Consider the following 20,437-nt stretch of genomic DNA (forward strand, 5'->3'; position numbering starts at 1 on the left):
TGTGTGTATGTGTGTGTGCATTTATGTGTGTATGTGTGTGTGTTTATGTGTATGTATGTATTTATGTGTTTGTGTTTAGGTGTATGTATTTAGGTGTGTGTGTAATCCACTGAGTCCACTTAAGGCTGCCACTATATTCAAGGACGTGGAAACATGTACTAGATCATGGGTCATGTGGCTTCTCAGAGGCTGTATCCTTGAAGAAAGCTGACTCTTCCTCTCCAGAAGCTATCAACTTCTAGGGACTTCTTATTATGTTTAAACAAGAGTCCATCTTTTTTTGTGGGGGGAAGAGGGTGGGTAATACTGAACAGCCTTCCAGGAATTTAATAAAGCACCACCAACTGATGCAAGGTAAACTGGGTTGTTGTGGGTCGTTTAACACAAATAAAGGCTTCTGGGTTCCAGACTTCCTAAGGGCAGGAAGTAAGGGGAGAAAAATCCCCTCAAAGGGCGTGTTCTTCAAAGTAGCCAAGAGGGTTCTGGAAAAGAAGAAGCATCCAAGAGGGCAGATCTCAGGCCCAGTCAAGATACAACCTGCTTGTGAGTACTAAGAACTCTGCCCAGTGGGCTTCAGAACTGTGACAGCCAAGGATCCTGTGCTTTGCCTGATGCCACCATCATGTTAGTGTTTGTCTTGAATGAGCTGTTGCATCTGTGGACATGTTCATGCCTGTCCAAAATGTCAGCACTGTGTAGGAGGGCATGTGGTGCCTTAGCGTTAGGTCATTGCTTTCTCTCTATAGACCTGGCAAAGGGCTTCCATTTCTCATAGCTATGGTGTTTGACAAGCTCAAGGCCCAGCTTCTCTGATACGATTTTGGTTCACCCATGATTTGACTTAATTACATTTGTAGGTGGTGATTTTATTTGCACAAGTGATTTTTTTTATTGTTTGTTTATTTATTTAGAGATAGGGTTTCTCTGTCTAGTCCTGGCCATCCTGGAACTCGCTTCGTAGACCAGGCTGGCCTCAAACTCAAGAGATCTGCCTGCTTCTGTCTTCCAAGTACTGGGATTAAAGGTGTGTGCTACCACCTCCCAGCTTGCACAAGTAATTCTTATCAATCCATGCTTTTAGACAGAGGGAGAGTGTTTACTTGCACAAGTAAAATGAAGAGTCGTTCTGCCTCAGTTTGAGGTAAAAATGGAGCCAACTGCTGTTTTATAAGGTGGACTCACACAAAGAACCGAGTAGCAATCGTACACAGTATAGCAAGTGTGACTTTGAAACAGGACACTGACAGGATCAAGTAGTTTACTTTCACTAAAGTGTGTTGGGTGGGTGGGGCAGATAAACCTTTTTTAGGTGCTGTCTTGGGAATCCACATCCGACCTGTAAGAGACCACAGCATTCTGGATGTTATAAGTCACTGGGATAGATGGAATGACTCTTTTGGTGATCTGGGCAGGCACACCGTTAGATAGACACGTTTGACAGTTGGGGGTTCGAGACGTCTTTGTCCCACATGAGGACGGTAAGTAAGTAGCACATTTCCAGCGACTCGTACTCAAACACGGTCACATATTGGGTCTGGCCATCCAGTACTGATGCCACGCAGCAGCTTTTTTTTTTTTTTTTTTTTTTTTTTTTTTAACCTGTACACACTGAGTTAGCAGGCTCTGTCCAAGAGGAACCACCCAAGTCAATCAACACAAAAGGCACGGGGGGGGGGGGGGAGGAATCCGTAGCATCAGTACCTCCGAGGCACTCAGATCAAATGAGCCCTCTCCCTGTGCGCATGCTCCTAGCTCTCACGCTACTCGTGCGACGTCGAGTGACGTCACTGGCCGGCGCCAGCAGGAAGGGCGCTGCGCGTCGCACGTGTCCGGAGGCGGCGGGAGGGCCCATGGCGAGCTCAGCGGGGTTGGCACTGTGCGCCCAGACGCTGGTGGTGCGGGGAGGCAGCCGGTTTCTAGCCTTCTCCACTGCAAGCAGGTAAGAGGCCCGGGTTGAGGGCAACGGGGCCGGATTCCCTGTCCTCGGCGCCCCTTCACCCGGTCCCATCGCCCCATCACCTGCACTGCGGGGTCCGGGGCGCGTTCTCGGGTTAGAGTTGGGGCACTTCCGGAGTCTGTGGCGCCTGCGCGGCGTCGGGAGGGCTAGGTCACGTGGATGTCGCATTGCCCAGGCTTCTAGGGGTCCTGGCGCTCAATCCTGACCCGACTGGAACCTCCCTGATGAAAGTCACGTATTAGGGAACCCTACAGGTTCTCACTAAGCACGAAACGTGCTCGCTCTCCCTGGTCTGCGTCCGGCAACCCGGCTCTAATTGCTAACTCAGGATGCTTGCAGAGCCTGAAGTGGTCGTCTCCCTGAAGGCCCTTCACACGGCATAAAGTTTTGCTTTATGTTATTTCTGTCTGTATGTATACGTTGTGCTCGGTTAAAGGATTCTTTGAGCAAGTAGTTGATTACCACGAAAGAACCTAGAGACTCAGTGGCAGCCCGTATTGGCTCCTTTTTTTCCCTTTCCCGTTTAGCTTTGGTACTTTGACATTTGAAGATTAGGAATGTCCCTTCAGTTTGTGCCTTTTGGGGAATACCGTTGGCCATCAAAGTTTCAGACTTGGAAAATGACTTTTCTTTCTGCAGTTAAGTGTTTAATTGGAGAAGTCGTTGGTGCGGCCACTTTATAGGTTGTCAACAGTATCAGATGCTTTAATGTGTCAGGGGTACAGGGTCAGAGCAAAAGAAGGGAACTTAAGTTCTAATTTGGAAAGTATGTGATTTCCATATGAGTAAGGGCCTGAGGCTCATGGGGGCAGGTGAGACTTGTTTCTGAATTATGTCAGGACAACCTCAGCGGTTTTAAATTTGGGAGCAAAGCCGAGTTGAAAACAATACCAGGGGGCTAGAGAGATGGCTTGGGGTTAAGAATATGGGCTGTTCTTCCAGAGGTCCTGAGTTCAATTCCCAGCACATGTGGTTATAAGCCACCATGTCGATAGTGAGATCTGGTGCCCTCTTCTGGGATGCAGGCATACACACAGGCAGAACATTGTATACATAATAAATAAATACAGTTATTATTTTTATTATTATTTTATTTTTTGTTTTTGTTTTTTGAGACAGGGTTTCTCTGTGTAGCCCTGGCTGTCCTGGAACTCACTCTGTAGACCAGGCTGGCCTCGAACTCAGAAATCTGCCTGCCTCTGCCTCCCAAGTGCTGGGATTAAAGGCGTGCGCCACCACTGCCTGGCTAATACTCTTAAAAAAACAAAAAACAAAACAAAACAATATCAGAATTGGTGGGGTAGCAGGGGATGGGGGGGTGGCAGGGGGGTCGGCAGTGGACACCTTTAATCCTAGCACTCAGGCAGAGACAGGCGGATATCCAAGTTTGAGGCCAGCCTGGTCTATGGAGTGAGTTCCAGGACAGCCAGGGCTACACAGAGAAACCACCACCATAACAAAAACTATCAGAACATAATTTCTTAGAATCAACAGGTTGGTGGCTGGAAGAAGACTCCATTGATTCCAGGCTTGCATGGCCATGCCACGCTGAACTGATATGGAATAGGACCTTGCTGACTGTTCACAATGTATCCAATTAGGAGGTTTAAGCAGTGGTAGTTCTTGGCTCTTCTCTGTCGTGGATAAGACCCATAATGTAATGATGATGGAATGTTTTTGTTCCAAGAGTAAGATGCAGTAATCCTGTGTGTTTGTTAATAACTGCTTACTCCTGTCTTTTCCATTTAGCAATGATGACTCCGTCTTCACATATGACTGCAGTGCTGCAGAGAAGTCCGCGCCAGAAGATAAAGGGTGAGATGGCGGGGAAGCACATTCGCTTGTGCCTTCACCCTTGGAAAATTAGAGTTATTCTCTGAACTCCCTTGGGTCCCCCGAGTCTGTCATCATGTTCTTCTGGCTACATAAACTGCTTGACTAAGCATCTTCTACCTTACCGGTGTTAGAGTGGACAAGCCTGGCAACTCAGACGAGGCCTAATTGTTTCCCTTTCTTCCCCTGCTTTTTCAGGGAGGACGGACAGCCCACAGACAGGGGGAGTGACATGATTTTGGCGTCCACCTTCTCCAAGTCTGGCCGCTATTTTGCTTTAACTGATGACAGTAAGCGTCTGATTCTTTTCCGTACAAAACCATGGCAATGTCTGAGTGTCAGGTATGAAATGCTAACATTGAGTCATTAAGATGTCCTATGCACTCCTTGTACTTGCATGTCAGTAGCCTTAGTGACCGTGACCATTGTAATAAGCAGCTAACATGAAGTACCAGCTGTGTGTGAGACACTGATTTCAGAGCTTTATAACTGACTGAATCCTAACAGCATGTGGGTGGGGGTGGCATGGGCCCGTTCTCTCACTTGGGTGGTGTGGGGGTTAAGTAGCCAGTTTTGGGCTATTGCGCTTGGACAGGCAGAGCCAGCCTGTGTAGAGGCTCCTGGCTCCTGGCTCCTCTGGTTGCAGCACCAGTTCTCAGTGGCACCATGCCACTGTGCCTTTCTGGTTTCCACAGTGCTGCAGCCTCATGTCCAGTAGGAGTGGGACTGTTAGTTTAGCTCACACTTTGAGAGTGTCACAGATTTGGGTAAGTGGAAGCAGGTATCACACTTGCATAAGCTAGGTGATGAGGTACATCCTTTTGTGTCTGAGGAGAAGATAAGATAATGGACAGGCTAGGTGTTGGGTGAGACCAGCAGCTGGGCAGGAACAGAGGTGGCTGTTCTGGTCCTCTCCCCTAGGAGTTCATAAGCACGCCACATCACTTACTACTGTTTCTGAAGGCACTGTGCAGAAGGAGATGGGCCATGGTTGTAGGGGAGGAACAGGTAGGTGATGATGTTGAAGAGTAGGAGACCGAATCTGTTTCTCAAGATGCTGCCTTTTCTCGGTGCCGCCTTGTCCCTGTGGATGGGGGTCGGTGTCGCTGTGGTACATGGTGCTGGGGCTCAGACAGCCTATCCCTGACAGAAGCAACTCAAGGGTAGGAGGGTTCATTCTGGCTGGTCGCTCAGACGATGCACTTTCGGGACAGGCGTGGTGCTCGTGCGGGTAGCATCAGGATGTGTTGGTTGGGAAGGAAAGGTGTGGGCAGAGCTTACAGTGCGGATTGATCATGTACAGGTGTGTGAGGAACAGAACGCAGGGCTGGACAGCGCCTCCCATGGTCTGCCCTAGGGCCTATATCTGCCAGCTAGGCCTTATACGTACAGGTCCTGTAGCCCTCAGAGCCACGCCCTTGCTGTGGACGGAGTGTTCAAGCACATGAGCCTGTGGGGTGTCACACACTCATGCAGTCGGGGAGCCATGGCAGGACGTTTGAACTGCTGCTGCTCGGAATTGCCAGCTGAGCTCGCTGGATTTTTAGTTCATCCTGTTTCCTAAGAGAAAAAAAGGGTGGTTGTGTTTTTGTTTGTGTTTTTAAAACCTCTCTGGCTACTAGGTGGTATCAGGAGCGTACATCCACTCTGCCCGCTGTCGGCCAGCTTAGACCTGTCAGCGTATATGCTTTTGCATCTTAGATGGAAGTAGACGTGTGCTGTTTAGAAACAGAGCAGAGTAAGTTAAACAAAGAGACACTTGGTGAACAAGGCTTCCTCAGGCCCTCCCACAGATAGGTGATTCTCAGCAGGACATTGGCTTTCTTTTTAAAATTTACTTACTTGTGTGTGCTGGTGTGTACATATGTATACATATGTACACCTATATGTGTACTTGGGTCACTTCTGCCATGTGGGTCCTAGGGATAAAACTCGGGTCCTCTTGCTCGGCAGCAAGCGCCTTTGTCCTGGAACCTACTTAAGGCTGACGTGGAAGGCATGCATCTGTAATCACAGCATTCCAGCAAAGATGGAACTAGAGAAGACAAAGCTAACCTGGTGTGTGCAGCGTCAAAGAACAGGAGATGCAGTTCATATGAAATAAAAGCACGAGTACCGCCTGAGGTTGTCCTCTGACCTTCACGTGTGTGCTGTGGTACATACATGCTTGTATCCATACATGTGAACCCTCATGTATGCACAGAAGGTTTTCAAGAGAATGTGATGGGGAACCTTTTAGGTTAAACACTGACTGCAGAGGTAGGCCAAGAATCACCTGGTCACCCGGGACAGCACAGGCTCTGATGTGCCAGCCTGGGGTGGCATGATCTGTGACCTGTTAGTTAGGTGCTGGGGACACAGTGCCTCGTGCTCAGACTGTGTTCTCCTGCAGCCTTAGCCCCCAGTATGTGGCTCGCATAAGCTGCCTCCTAGGATGAAGGAGTGTGGGAGAGTGGATGTCAGTGGTGTGGCTTGGAGGGCAGCAGCAGTAGTGCAGGCTGCAGGTGTGGAGGTCGCACCCTGCCTGCTGTGACTGTAGAGTGCCACAGGGTGGGCCCACAGTGTGCCTGCCTGTGTATACACGGATGGAGTCCATTTATGGTGCATGAAGAGGCCAAAATCGGGTGTTGGTGCCCTTGGAGCTGGAGTTGAGTGATTGTGAGCGAGCACATAGGGCCTCTGCAGGAGCAGCGAGCTCTGTGACAGCTGAGCCGTCCCCAGCTCCTGCACAGGTTTCTGTGTGTTTTCATCATGCATCGTTCTCAAGTCTTCAGTCTCAGCTTCCAGTGAGACAGTGTGGCCTGTGCATGCTGGACAGTTGCTTGCGATTTGTGAACCTCCTTCGGTATCTTTCAGGGGTGTTTTTGTTTCATTTTTGTTTTTGTTTTCAGTAAGAGGACTTTCAAACTTTTACAGTTGTAAGAGCTCTTTAGAAAAATGGAACTTGAGGAAACAAGTCCTTTGGGCTGGAGAGATGGCTCAGCTGTTAAAGGATAGGCTCACAACCAAAAATATAAGAGAAAACAAGTCCTTTGGAATCTTGGGTTCGTGAAGTTAGGGCAGGGTAAAGTTCTTACCTCTGCTGGGAAGTCTGACGGCAGGGTGTGTGTGGGATGAGCATGAAGAAGGGGAGAGAAGGGAGGTCTGGTCAGGATGGCAGCAGGATGTGGGAGTGGGGGTTGCTCAGTCCATACTCTGGAGTTACTGTACATCGTGGGCACAGGGCTCCTTAAACTCGGAACCTGCTCCCTTGGAGAGGCCATCTTTACACCCCTGTTGTGCAGCCTGGCTCAAACAGTTACATGTATTTGAGTTTGTGTGTCCTGCATACCACTGGTGACCCCCGGCTGCTCTAGGGCTTCCTGGCTGAGGCCTGGATGCTATCCAGCTGCTGCCTTCAGTCTTTCTTCCTTTCTATTCTCTTTCCTCTCTTTCTCCCCCGCCTTCCCTTCTTCTCTCTCCCTCCCACCTTCCATCTTTTCTCCTTTTCCCCCTCCTCCCTTCCTTTTTCCTTCCTTGGTTTTTCAAGACAGGATTTCTCTGTAGCTCTGGCTATCCTAGAACTCCCTCTGTAGATCAGGCTGGACCTCAGTCATAGAGGGCTGGGTTTAAAGGCATGGGCCACCACACCTGGCTTCTTCCCTCAGTCTTTCGTGGGTGAGTTTTGGGTGATAGTGTACCAGTTCATAGTTGTAGGGCCATGGAGACCACCACTCGGGGCAGCACAGTGGTAGGGCCATGGAGACCACCACTTGGGGCAGTAGCCCCCTATTTGTGTTTTGGGCCAGAGACCAGGGTTGCCAGCTAAAGATGAAGGCACAAAGGGACAGATGAAACCTTTAGTTTTGGTGGGTGTTTTTATGAAAGAGAATATTGTGTGAGAAGTTGGACCATTCTAGAAAGTGCTCTCCAGAAAGTAACAGCACACAGGAAGAGGCTGTCTGCTGGCAAGAGACTGGTTGCTGGGGATCTGAGTTGCTAGAGCTATAGCCAGACAGCTGGGGCAGGTGTTTTGAGATCCTTGGTGCCGGGCGGGACCTGAGCATTGTGGCTCTGAGGGCTGGATTAGGGCAGCACCGTATGTAAACGGTAGCTTCAGGGCTCAGCAGTGGACACATCGGCAGACTAGCCTGTTCCTCTCCACCGGAGCCCACCAGAGAGGGGAGTACTCACTGTCCTATGGGCTCTTGGCTGTAAACCCTGAGACCAGAAGATTAGGGAAGTGCCTAACACCTGCCTTCGCATAGTCTGGGGTTCAGTGGGGCGTCTGCCTCAGCTCCTGGAGTGACCTCCCTACACACTCCTTGTCTGATGATCTGACTGGGCTCTAGCTGCCGACTTGTACCCACAGCAGGTACCTTCCTGGAGTTGCCTCTCTGCCATGGTCTGAGAGGTTGGCGGTATACCATGGACGTTTTTTGCGGACCTGAGTAGCAGTGGTATGGCTTGGGAAGACTCCTACAGGAAGCCAATTCTGGGGCAGCTGGAGTCCTCCTGTGTCACCATTGGTGGCTTGTCTTGACCCCTGGGAGCTCGTGCTTTCTTGGCACAGTTGCTCAGTGAACCCATGAGCACAGGCATGGTTGCTAGGCGGCTCAGGCCATTTGGTTTGGTTCATTGGCCCCAGAGCCTAATTGTCTTTGTCCTGTTCTCCATTGTAGCCCTCTGGAGTACCCACTCTGCAGCTGCGCAGACAGACAGACAGAGCAGCCAGCTCCTTCCCTTTCTCTTTGTCTCTTGTGGAACACTGCTCAAGCTTCAGGTTGTGTCTCAGGCCTGCATATGGCCAGCCCACTGCTGGGGGCTCTGGGTCCTGTTGTGTGCCAGCATCAGCTCCTCACCAGTGGCTACTGCCATGCTGAGCAACAAAGGAAAGGGAGGGCGGGGTTTCTGAGGTGAGGGTGTGTGCACTGCAGAGCAGGATTAGAACAATGGATGCAGGGTTACCAGGGAAAGCGGTCTGGGTGCCATCCCCTGGGACCAATGTTCCTTAACTGGATCAGCTTGCAGTTAGGACCTACCGTGGGACCTGGGCCAGGGTGTGCTGTGAATGGGTTGCTAGGACAGACAGTGCTCTCCCTGTCCCTGCATCTTGCACTGGGGATTCTGGCTATCTCATGGCTGCTCTGTGTTGCCTGTGGCTCACATTGTTCTGGGTATGAAGGACACCAATAGCCACTCTAAGGGCGTGCCAGCCCTTTAGTACCTGGGGCCTTCCTGACTCTAGGCTCAGACCTAGCAGCAGAGTCACAGGTGTGCTGGGGTGAGGTGGGCGCAGCGTGGTAGAGCTGTGTGGTCCTGCTGGGTGGGGAGGCTCCAGGGCTGGGGGCCGGAGAGTACATGCTTTGTAGCATAGACAGCACTGTCTCCTTCAGACGAGCAGCGAAGGCTGGGCATAGGGAGCAGCTTCTGCAGCTTTTTATTAAGGGCTCTTCAGACACAGCGGAGCTGGAGGCATTTTCTAGCAAAGCCTGTGACACAGGCCTGGCACTCTCAGGCGTCCTTAGCCTCTGGGGTGCTGGGGTTTCAGGTGTGGGCCTGCCTGGCTTTGAATTTATGTTTTAGTTTTTTTGAGATGGGATTTCTCTGTGTAAGCATTGAAACTCACTGAAACTCACTGCCCTAAACTCAGAGATCCACCGCCTCTGCCTTCCAAGTGCGGGGGATTAAATGTGTGAGTCACCACAGGCAGCTCTGGCTTCACTTTTCGAGGGGATTCTGAAAGTAGGCCGAAGGCATTGTCTGACTTGGCTCTTCGTGTTGCTGTACGTCTGGGCGCCACCTTCTACCTTCCACCTTCCACCTTCCACCTTCCACCTTCCACCTTCCACCTTCCACCTTCCACCTTCCACCCCGTAAGGGGCAGATTCTGCTCCTAACCTGCAACAGGGCCAGACCCTATCAGCTCTTCCGGAATCAGAGCTGTTCAGTTAAAAACATACTTACTACCCCAGACCTGTGGAGCCTCCCAGCCTAGTGTCACCTTTCAGATGTGGTCAGCCCGCAGCCGAGCGAGGCCGTGTCGGGGAAGGCCTGCTTTACAGTCCCATTGGCCGCTTGGACTTGAGCGGTCCACAGTGAGAGCCGGGCGTGTGCTACCCCTTTGCACTAGGTGACCTCAAATCATTGTGTGTGTAGCCATTTTAAATTGGGACCATCTCTGGCTTTAGGGTCTGAGGAGGGCCTGCGCTGACTTGGGGCACGAGGCAGCTCAGCTCTCTGACTCTGCAGGACGGTGGTGCGGAGGTGCACCGCCCTGACCTTCACAGCCTCAGAGGACCGAGTCTTGGTGGCTGACAAGTCTGGAGACGTCTACTCCTTCTCTGTGCTGGAACCGGATGGATGCGGCAGGCTGGAACTCGGGCACCTCTCCATGCTGCTAGACGTGGTATGTGGGGGCACATTCAGCACTCTGCTCCAGCCACGGCTGGAGAGGGGCAGTCTGTGAGCTGGGGCAGGCGGGACAGGCGGGACAGGCGGGAGAAGCATGGGGACCCCAGAGCAGGAGGCTGCAGTGGCACTGACAGGCCGGTGATACTTTGTGCACCTCTTGACCACAGTCTGGGCAGTGTGCAGAAATGGTGAGAGCTACTTGGCCTGTGGTCTCCCCTCTCTCCCCTCTTAGGGTTTAGTCTGTGGGACTAGGACAGCCTGGGGTGAGTGGCATCAAGGCTGTGTGCAGCATTTAGTATCCCGCTGGCTGCTGCTGTGCCGTGTGGGGGATGGGAGGGGGCAGCATATATGGGTGGGTGGCACTGGAGCTGGTCTTAGTGTATAGACGTATGGCTCTGGCCTCATTTAAGCTGAAGACCCTCCCCAGTAAGGAAGTCCCGTCCCCTGCAGTTCCCATTGCTCTTCAGGCTGCTCTTGAGCTCCCTGAAAAGCCTTCAAGGTGGCCTGGAGAAAATCCAAGCATTCCGATGGTATTTGCAAGGCTGCCCAGTGAGTGCCTTTCTTCCTGTCACCCCTGGTGATGTAGGCTGTGAGTCCTGACGACCAGTTTGTGCTCACTGCAGACCGGGATGAGAAAATCCGGGTCAGCTGGGCTGCTGCTCCACACAGCATCGAGGCTTTCTGCCTGGGACACACAGAGTAAGTGCAACCCTGTCGCCTCCCCACACAGGGGAGTCTGGGTCTAATAGATGAGGGTGGGTCAGGGCACTGGTGCTGTTGTAGACTGGTAGGGGTGCCGTGCTTGGAGCTGCTTGGAGACTCGGAAGACTGAGAAGGCCGTCTCAGGCCCATGGCTCCCACAGATGTGGGAGCTGCAGAAATCCAGGGCTGTGGGCTGCGGGAAGCAGTTGCTTTGAGCTCACCTCCTGGGCTGGTGTTCCTCAGCCTGTTTCCACAGCCTCGCAGTGAAAACTCCGGGCTGGGTTCCGCTGAGCCGCAGTCCAGTGGGCATGCCCTCTGCCTCTCATGGGCCTGGTGTTAATGTGGCAGCCCTTTGTTCCTCTTTGCCATTTTCTGCTTGATGCTGCCTACTTCCTTGGGGAGTTTACCCCTCTACCTTGTACAGGAACCTCTCACTTGAGTACAGTGGCTTTAGAATGAACAGTGCCTGTTACTTAGCCTCTGGGGATTTCTGCAGTGCCAGGGATGGAAGCGCTCCGGGGCCTTTTCCGTGACGGCTCAGTTTAGCTCAGCTTTGTGGAGACTGATCCCCACTCTTAGCTGCTGAGAACTTGGTGTGACTTAAGCCTATGAATGCACACAGCTTATTCCTCTTGGAGGGCCTAAGACTATAAGTAGGTCCCCTAAGAGATGGCAGCTGCAGACCGGGCCTGGGTCGGGTTGGTGGCTTGATAGTGTGTAACGGGGGTGAAGGGAGCCATATGAACCAGTGTGTGGTCGGAGCCCTGCGTCTTGTGAATGATAAGTGAGGTTTCTGTTGAGCGGGGAGGTGGGGCTGGAGAGATGGCTTAGTGGTTAAGACCACTGGCTGCTCTTCCAGAGGTCCTGAGTTCAGTTCCCAGCAACCACATGGTGGCTCACAACCATCTGTAATGGGATCTGATGCCTTCTTCTGGCCTGCAGGATAAATGCAGACAGGGCACTCAGACATTAAAAAATATTTAAAAAGGAGGAGCTGGGAGAAGGGCCGCTTTATTGCCTGCACTGGAGATGGTGGTCCTGGCCAGGAGGATTGCAGGGTGGGTGTGGGGCTCCTGCAGAGCCAGCTTGCTCAGCCACATGTCTGGTGGCAGAGTGGCTGCTGCTGTCCTGTGCAGTTGGAGCCACAGAACTAGGCTGGACTTTGTGGATAGAAGTTTCTGATTGGGTTCCTTGGGGCCCTGGGATGGACTGGCTACACAGAGGTCCCTTGGGGTCTTCTCTGCGTGCTCAGTAGTGTGGCTTCCCTCTTCTCTGTTGCCCTCTGAGACTCACTGGCCCTGCATGTAGGCATCTTGGATGGAGACAGGTTTGTGGGGCCGAGTGAGGTAGTGTCTCCGTGCAGATCTGCACTGGACAATGCTCTGGCAGAACTGGGCCCTGCCACCTTTGGTCCAGATGTAGTGCTTGAAACTCAAATGTGCCCAGATGTTCTCAGTACCTGCTGGTCTGGGTGGGGTCTGCAGTGTTTCCCTTTCTGAGCAGGGTGAGTGAGAGGCTCCCTCCCGTGTTATGGGTGACTGACTGACCTTTCCTCCTCACAGGTTTGTGAGCCGCATCTTTGTGGTGCCCAGTCATCCTGAGCTGCTGCTTTCTTCCTCTGGGGTAAGTGTTGTGCTTGCTGCTGGGTGGTCACAGCAAAAGAAAGTCCCCAGCGAGGGTGCCAAGTCCACCAGTCTCTGTTGGCTGTGGCCACTAGAGGGAGTGTCTTCCTGGCTGTTAAAGTGGCCCCTTTCTTCAGGGCTGTGTATAGTTTATGTGCCCGTGTGTGTTTGCCTGCCTGGTCCCAGCACAGCAGGCGTAGTAAGTGGACTTTTCTCAGTAGGGGAGTCTGGCCATCTTGGTTCCTTTGCCTGATGTACCGTGGCTGAGTGTCTTGACTCGCCTGTCACCATGGAGGCTTTCCTGGGTGCTCTGGCACAATTGGTTAGCTTGCTACACAGAGAGAGTTTTCTTCATAAGGGAGCCCTAGCTGTCAGAAGGGCTCTGTCTGCACCTAGCCATGTTCAGCGTCCTGTTTCCCTTCCCCTCCCCCAGCCTTTCTTGCTTCTGGGACAGGTCTCTTGAGCCCACATGCTAACCCTTCATCTGTGTACAGGATGGTACCCTGAGACTCTGGGAGTACAGAAGTGGTCGCCAGCTGCAGTGCTGTGACCTGGCCAGCCTACAGGAGCCTGGAGAGCATCCAGGCCACAAGGTAGCTTTGTGCTCATCTTGGGTACCCAAGTGTTTGCCAGCCACTTCCTATTGCTCTCATTGTGGGGAAGTCATCTCTCAGAAATGTTTCCTTGTTGCAAGTGTGTGACTTCTTCCAGCTTGGGGAACACACACAGGATTTCCAGTTGTGTGGTGCCTGATGAGAAACTATTCACATTGCACCTTTTGTGTACACAGGCTGCCTTACAGGAAGGCCTCTGGGCATACTTAAATCTTAAAGGATGATGATAGTAGACAGCCTCTCTGTGTTTTGTCAGTGTTGGGGGCACGCCAGCATTCTCAGTGCTCACGGAGTCCCCCCTGGCATCTCCTGTGTATCTATGATTCCTCAGGTATCAGGGGTGTTCCCAGATTGTTGAGCTTAAAATTGGGTGGCATGGTACCTACCCTCCCCTAGGCCAGCCAGTGAGAGGCATGTCCTTTTTTTTCTACACTTGATGAAACTTGAGACTTTTAGAAGTGTATTACCTCCTGTCCTGGGAAGCATGGACAGTTGTGTCTCTGATCATAGCCCTTCTTCCCATGTGTCCTTGCTTTCCCACTGTGGCTTTGGAGGTGTATCACAGGCCTACAGGGACAGCCAGGGTCATGTGTGAGGACTGGCGTTGGCCACTCCCTTCCTGTTGATTCCAGATTGTTTCTGTGGACTCTTGCCCCTGTGTTGGCATTGTGCGGGACCCATGGTGCCTGTGCCCTTATGCCCCACTGAGAAGGATACATAGGTGGCCTGGGAGCAGAGCCTGGCCAAGCAGCTGCTTTTCCCTGCAGGGGTTGGCGGCATCCAGGATTGCATTCTGGGGACAGGAGAGCTATGTGGTGCTTCTGTGTGAGTGGTAAGATGGCGGGTTTCACTGTCAGTGGCGAGTTGGCACCCACAGGGCAGATTGAGGGATTCCTTCTGCTGCCCCTTCTCAGTGCTAGGGCAGGTCTCTGGTGTTCTGCATTCTCTCCTGAAGCTTGGGGTTGCTCTTTGCTCTCTTTAGACATGAGAATAATATAGGTTTGGAGAAGAGAGAGATGCTCCTCAGCCTTCCTAATGCTGAGAGCTTTCATACAGTTCCTCATGCTGTGCCGACCTCAACCATAGTTACTTTGGTTGCTACTTCAGAACTGATTTCGCTACTGTTAGGAATTGTAAATATGTGTTTGCTAATGGTCTCGGGCCTCTGTGAAAGGGTCATTTGATACCTCCAGGGGTCCCAATGCACAGGTTGAGAAACACTAACATATACACTTGGATGGGGTGGCTGTTTCACTCTTTGTCCTTTATTAGTTCTTGCTATAGAACAAGTTACTCAGAACTCAGACTGCAGACACACACCATTTCCCAGGGTTTGGGTGACTCAGGGTCTTCAAGGTAGTAGAGGCAGGCCTAGTGCTAGCCATCTAGTGCAGAGCACTTCACGGGCATGCTGCTGTGGTAGTGACAGTCTCTCTCCGGGACAGCGTTCCTGTGGTCTTCGTCTTCCAGCTTGATGCCAGCAGACAGCAGCTGGTGTTCAGACAGCGGCTGACTTTCCCTCACCGAGTGTGGGATGTTGTATTTGAGGAGACTCAAGGGCTGTGGATTCTACAGGACTGCCGTGATGCCCCTCTGGTGCTCTGGAGGCCTGTGGGCGGTGAGTGGCAGGTGAGAGCATACAGTATCCCCGTGGTGGGGATGTGGCCACTGAGATTTCCTCACAGCCTCGAACCTCTTCAGCTTGATCACATGTGTCTAGGTCCTAAGGCTGTAGCCTGAGGCAGCTTGACTGCCCTGGCTTGGATACTGGTTCCTGTGTAGAGGAGGTTAATTTGCCATCAGTGATGGGTCTCAGCACCCATCTCATCCCACATTGCTGAAGGCAGCACTAGGCCTGATGTGGGTGTGCTCTTCCTGTGTGCAGGCCCTGTGCCAGGGGCCTTGCTAGGGACGTGGGTGTGCTGGGTACTGATGTGCCGGGAGCACTGGGGGACATCCCTACCAATCCCATAAGGCTTTGGGTGAGGTAGGACAGCACTGGGGACTCTTGGCCAGTTTCAGCTGCCTGTACCTGAGTCCTGGTTTACTTTTGACCTGCAGGCTGCTCCAGATGGTGCTGTGTCCCAGAGACTCTGCAGCCGTCTCCGTGAGAGCTGGGCCATGCTGGAAGGTGAGGACTCCGTTAGGTCTGTAACTGTAATGCAGAGAAGGTGCACTGCTGTCCGTGCAGTGAGGGGCAGTGACGATGTGGGGCTGGGGCAGTCGCTGCTTGGTGGCCACTGTTGTCTTTACTGGCCAGAGAATGTTCATCCAGCCAGGACCACCCAGACCCAATCTCTATGAAACTAAAGCATTACTCAGAAAACATGTTGCAAAGCCAATTCTTAGAAGTTAGGGTTCCTAGACTTTCACAGGTGCTCCAGCTGTGTGTCTAAATGCCCTCTAAAACCTGCAGACTCACTCCACAGGGCTGTCTAGTGGGGGCGATTTCTTAATTGAGATTCCCTCTTGGAGCATGACTAGCTTGTGCTGAGTTGACATAAAAGTAGTAGGCAGGCAGGGCAGGTGGGGAAGGTGCATGTCCTCAGGCCTGCAGCCGCTCACCTGGACCCCTGACTGCAGCACGTGTCGGACAGCCTCTGCAGAATCTCGTACTGCGCTGTCGGTATGAACCCGAGGCTGTCAGACTTGGCACAGGTGCCTTTCCTCCTGTCTGTCCTTCTTACTGTACTCCTCACGCTCAGTCTGGGCCTGTCTCTACATGGAAGATGCTCTGCACACAGATGGAGCAGGAGAGCACCACGCTAGCCTGTGCATCCTGAGCCTTGGCTGCTGGAGGTCAGGGAACCACACCCACCTGTAGAGTAGGGTGACCTAAGGGTCCTCTCGAGCATGCAGCACCGATTGTCCTTAGGATGCACCTCACCAGGGTGAGGCTGGCTGAGGGGCTTAGCTCAAGGAAGTCTACTGCGGTGTGGCATGCTCTTACCCAGAGCCACAGCATCACAGCATGCCGGGGGCCTGCTCCGGGTCTAGGGTCCTGTAGCTCCTGTAGCCTCTGTACACATCTTGCCATCCCAGTCACTGGTGTTGACTGACCCTGCCAGGTCTCAGGACCCCTTTGGGCAAGGTCCATTCCTGCTCAGCAGATGGTTGGAAGATTCATGTCTCACTTGTGTGCTCCCCTCAGTTGAGGACCTGTAGCTGGCTTTGTCAGTGAATGAACAGGAAGTGCAGACAAGATGTCAGCCGATCCCTACTTCCCACCTCTGCCCCTTCCCTTCATCACATTCTGTTGGGACAAGTCCCCAGGTCAACCCAAGTGTGGATCCCAAGGCTCGGGTCACATGGGGTTCAGGGTCTTTGAGGTGTCAGGGAGGTAGAATTCCCAAGGCCGTTTTCTGAGAGCCGTGTTCCAAGTCACCTGCATCTCTTCCTGTCCTTGTCACAGGCTCTGTCGGTGCAGATGATGGCTTCCGTAGCCTGTACAAGGCCACCTTTGACAACATGACTTCTTATCTGAAGAAAAAAGAAGAGAGACTGCAGCAGCAGCTGAAGAAGAAGCGGCAGAGGAGCCCCCTCCCAGGGTCCCCAGAACAGACCAAAAAGGCGTGCCCAGGGCAGTCAGCCCTTAGCTGCTGACCTTGGCCGCAGCTCTCCTCCCTGAGGCCCCACGGGCAGCTCTCTCCTCCCTTTGGCCTGGTTCGCCAAGGAGGGAGATCGTGGCAGCTCAGTCCCCACCACTAGCTCAAGTCTCTGGTCCCCAGAGACTGCCTTTGTCACTGAGCACAGGTGCCTGCCTGGCTGCAGGGAAGACAGGTGGTGTCAGCTCAGCTAATGAGTGTAGCTGTGTGGAAGCACCTTCACATTGAAGGATACACGGACCACAGCACCATGCACGTCTGTCAGTGCCCATGGTGACGTCCCTGGGGCTCTCCAGGGAGGCCTGCAGGCAGGACTTGCCTTCACCATTGCTGTGGCTCTCTGGGTGGAGCTCTGTATGGCTCACAGAGCTGCTTGCTGGGGTGAGGCAGATTCGGTTGGTGCTGGTTCTCAAAGGCTGCACCCCTGAGCAGACCAGACAGAGCAAGCTTCAGGGCTGTGAGGGTGTGACCTTGCCAGGTCAGCCTTGTTCTACAGGGAATGATGGTCGTCTTGAACTCTGCATAAGCTGCAGAACAGAAGGGATTGAACAGAATACACAGCATCAATAAAGACAAGCTTTGCATAGCTTTCTGGAATGTTCAGCAGTGCCTCCAAAGCTTCTTAGGACATTCAGTGTTTATACTGTTCAAATGACATGGCTCTTGGTGGTTAGAGAGACATAGCCTAATACTGGGGTTGCAGATTGAGGCAGCCTAGCCTAAACAGTGACCTTTTTAGACTCGAGAGATCCTGTCTCAAGATGAAGAGCAATAGAGAAGACCCCCTGTGTCACCCCCTGGCCTCCACTTGGACACGCACAAACGGTAGAGTCTTGTGACCATCAGCAGTTATGCTGCCTTCAGTCAGTCTGGAGGGTGGCATGCATGGAGCAGGGTACTCCTGTCTAGGAGTTAATGTGCTTTGTGGGCCCTGAGATGTTTGGTCCCTGGAAAAATGGATGTGCAAACGGGACTGTGAGCTGTGTCCTATGACCCGAGTTTGAAATGGAGATGAAAAATTTCATGACTATTTTACATGAGGGCCTAGGAATACAGCTTTGTTAGGACAATGCTATGTTCTCAGCCCTTTGGTCATGTGCAGCCTTTGAGCCAGGTAGAGCCCATGCCTGCAAAGCAACAGGCCTCACGGCCATCATGGCCTGGTGGTCCATACAAAGAACCGTAAGACCCAACATTGTTGCTGAGAGGCATCAGAGGTCAGAGATGAGATGGTACCTTCATGATGGAGGTTACTCCTAAGGCCCTGATGTGTTGCAGAGTCAAACGGCAGTGAGCAGCAGGTGGGCCCACCCCAAACCCAGTCCTGTCTCCACCTTTCTTGATAAGGCCATGGTGTTCGTGATTGTTCCTACCCCACAGTGACACCATTCCATCTCCTGTGGATGTCCCTGGGCCCACTTACCTGAGTGGCCAGTGGGAGCACTCAGTGGTGTGGGCTGGAGGAGGGTGTCTGGCCTCCATGGCCTAGCCAGGCCGCAGCTGACTGACAACAGGCTCCTGCCTGCCCTCTGGCTCTGGCTTTCCAGACCCTGGAGCCAGCAGTGGCTCCTGTTCCCTTAAGCAAAGCTTCTGAGCCTGTAACTGGTCCCACTTTGAGGGTCCTTAATGCCTGTAGGCTGGATACATAGCATTATTTTTACCAGACCCTGCTAGCTAGTAGGCTAGTCCACATGCCTACACTTTCCGTTGTTCAGACATTTCTTCCATGGGTACATGGAGTCCCATTTTTATTGGGGATTTGTGTCTTTCAACTGGTTTTAGGCCAGTCTGATGTAGGCAGTTCATGCCCAGATTTCAGCTAGTGTCAGGACGGCTTCACCTCCCTCAGCAGCCCCCTGCTTCCTCTGACTCCTTGTCGCCAGGGTCATCCCTGTGAGGCTGTCCACCAGTCATTCCTTGTCCCCAGGGTCATCCCTGCGAGGCTGTCCACCAGTCCCGGATAAGATACCAAGGCAATTTATGAGAGATGTTAACCAGCCTTACGGTCCAAAGAGCTGGGGTCGTTGCTGGAGGAAGGTGTGGGAGCAGTTGCCTGGAGCTGCAGCTGAGAGCTCGCATCGCCCACAAAGCAGGAGGCGGGGCACACTGGGAATGAACATCAACATAGGTCTTAATCCTTCTAAACATCTCACCACTGGGGGCCATTCCCATCCAGACCAGTGCACAGAGCCCTCTCCTTTGCTGGGTTAGACTTGGCCTCTGTAGCCCTTAACCTCCCTGCCTCATTAAACTATCTTCATTCCTTGTTAGCACATCGTCTCAGTGTCTTCCTTTGAGAGAGATTCCTTGCACTCTGCCCTGCCTCTCGGATTCAATCCATCTGGCAGTGTTCCTAGTTCTGTTTCATTATGATGGGAGGTCGTGTGGCGCACAGCTGAAGTGCATACAAAACAACATGCTACAGTTTCACCACTCAGACTCACATGTGTGAAGATGCCCTTGCTGGGACTCCACACTCTCCTGTACTCGCCTACCAACACTGGTGGGCAGACTGACCTCTGCTGAAGCCTCTGAGATGTACCGTTGCACATGGCTTAAGTGGTTCATCTGTGAAGATACTAGACTGCTCTACCCACAGGTACTGGATGGTTTAAAAGTGTTGGCCAGTAGAAAGACTGTGGTGGAGAGCATTTGAGTTTCGGCTATTTGGTCCATGGGGAAGCATTTCTGTCGGGTACAGAGATACCCATTAATGTCTGTAGGAGACTCTGGTACTTCCAGGATAGCAATACCCCGTATTCTGCAGATGTTCAAGTCCCTTGCAGCCCCTTGCATAAGTAGGTTTTGTAGTACACTCCATGTGCTGTCTCTCCAACCTCCTGAACTTGCTTTTGATGCAGTGTAAGACTTCTCCAATCCTAGAACCTGAAGATTTTGTCTGATTTTTCCAAAAGGTTCCTGGTTTCATTTCACATTTTTTGTTTGTTTGTTTGTTTTATTCAAGACAGGGTTTCTCTGTATAAAAAAACCAGGCTAGCCTTGGGCTGGAGAGATGGCTCAGTGGTTAAGAGCATCAACTGCTCTTCCAGAGGTCCTGAGTTCAATTCCCAGCAACCACATGGTGGCTCACAACCATCTGTAATGGGATCTGATGCCCTCTTCTGGTGTGTCTGAGAGCAATGGTGTACTTATATACATAAAATAAATAAATCTTTAAAAAATGTTGCAACAACAACAAAACCCAGGCTAGCCTGGAACTCCCAACAACAACAACAAAACCCAGGCTAGCCTGGAACTCCCAAAGATCTGCCTACCTTTGCCTCCCTGGTGCTGAAATTAAAGCCATCTGCACCACCACGCCTGCCTTTCATCCCAGTTTTAAGTTCACAGTCTACTCTGACCAGATGTTACAGTGAGCTCTGAGCCGCTCCTGTCTTCACAGCCCGTTGAATCGCTTCTGTTCGTTTTCTTGGATACAGTTCTCGATTGTGAGTTTACAATTGTTCCCCCCCCCCCCCCAGCCCCCACTCCCTACCCCTTAGGCTTTACTGCCTTGCTTCTGGCCGGTAGATGTCTCCTCTGCTATGTTCTGTGAGCTCTCAGAGTCTCTGTCCCTCAGCTCCTGAGCACCCTACCTGCTTTGCTTTGTTACCCAAGAGATGGACCCCCAAGGTTTCTCCTTTGTTTGCAGGCACAGTGCTGAGCTCTGCCACTAGAGGGAGCAAGAGGCACATCAAGGCTGATGGGACT

The 20,437-nt window shown here is 52.2% G+C and overlaps 1 protein-coding gene and 2 long non-coding RNA genes across 8 annotated transcripts; 1 reads left to right on the plus strand and 2 right to left on the minus strand.

The window, feature by feature from the left end:
• Positions 1-1,239: 1,239 nt before the first annotated feature.
• LOC143435292 (uncharacterized) lies at positions 1,240-1,840 on the minus strand. Its single transcript, XR_013105444.1, has 2 exons — positions 1,702-1,840; positions 1,240-1,336 (listed from the first exon to the last, which is right to left on the minus strand). It is a non-coding gene; the product is annotated as an uncharacterized LOC143435292 (long non-coding RNA).
• Wdr4 (WDR4 tRNA N7-guanosine methyltransferase non-catalytic subunit) lies at positions 1,778-18,996 on the plus strand. Of its 5 annotated transcripts, none has more exons than XM_034524592.2 (11): positions 1,778-1,939; positions 3,707-3,772; positions 3,989-4,132; positions 10,022-10,178; positions 10,770-10,882; positions 12,448-12,508; positions 13,002-13,100; positions 13,889-13,953; positions 14,567-14,750; positions 15,183-15,252; positions 16,534-18,996. In XM_034524592.2, exons 1-11 carry the CDS (start codon positions 1,851-1,853, stop codon positions 16,722-16,724), a joined length of 1,239 nt encoding a protein of 412 aa, XP_034380483.2. In that variant the 5' UTR covers positions 1,778-1,850; the 3' UTR covers positions 16,725-18,996. The 5 variants fall into 5 exon arrangements, with proteins under 5 accessions (XP_034380483.2, XP_076773176.1, XP_076773179.1 ...); XM_076917061.1 differs by having other exon boundaries at positions 1,803-1,939; positions 13,754-13,953; XM_076917064.1 differs by lacking the exon at positions 1,778-1,939 and having other exon boundaries at positions 3,756-3,772; positions 3,989-4,080; positions 13,754-13,953.
• LOC143435291 (uncharacterized) lies at positions 14,745-16,634 on the minus strand. 2 transcript variants are annotated; one of them, XR_013105443.1, is made up of 4 exons: positions 16,507-16,634; positions 16,072-16,290; positions 15,154-15,276; positions 14,745-14,895 (listed from the first exon to the last, which is right to left on the minus strand). It is a non-coding gene; the product is annotated as an uncharacterized LOC143435291 (long non-coding RNA). The 2 variants fall into 2 exon arrangements; XR_013105442.1 differs by having other exon boundaries at positions 15,154-16,290.
• Positions 18,997-20,437: the final 1,441 nt, after the last annotated feature.

Source organism: Arvicanthis niloticus, chromosome 20 (genome assembly GCF_011762505.2).
Source record: "Arvicanthis niloticus isolate mArvNil1 chromosome 20, mArvNil1.pat.X, whole genome shotgun sequence".
Lineage (NCBI taxonomy): Eukaryota > Metazoa > Chordata > Mammalia > Rodentia > Muridae > Arvicanthis > Arvicanthis niloticus.

Excerpts from the sequence above, each read along its gene's own strand:
- Wdr4 (XM_076917061.1), top strand. The coding sequence starts at position 1,851 with ATGGCGAGCTCAGCGGGGTTGGCACTGTGCGCCCAGACGCTGGTGGTG. Across the intron at positions 1,940-3,706 it reads GCCTTCTCCACTGCAAGCAG|CAATGATGACTCCGTCTTCA; the intron begins GTAAGAGGCCCG and ends TTTTCCATTTAG. Across the intron at positions 14,751-15,182 it reads CTGTGGGCGGTGAGTGGCAG|GCTGCTCCAGATGGTGCTGT; the intron begins GTGAGAGCATAC and ends TTTGACCTGCAG.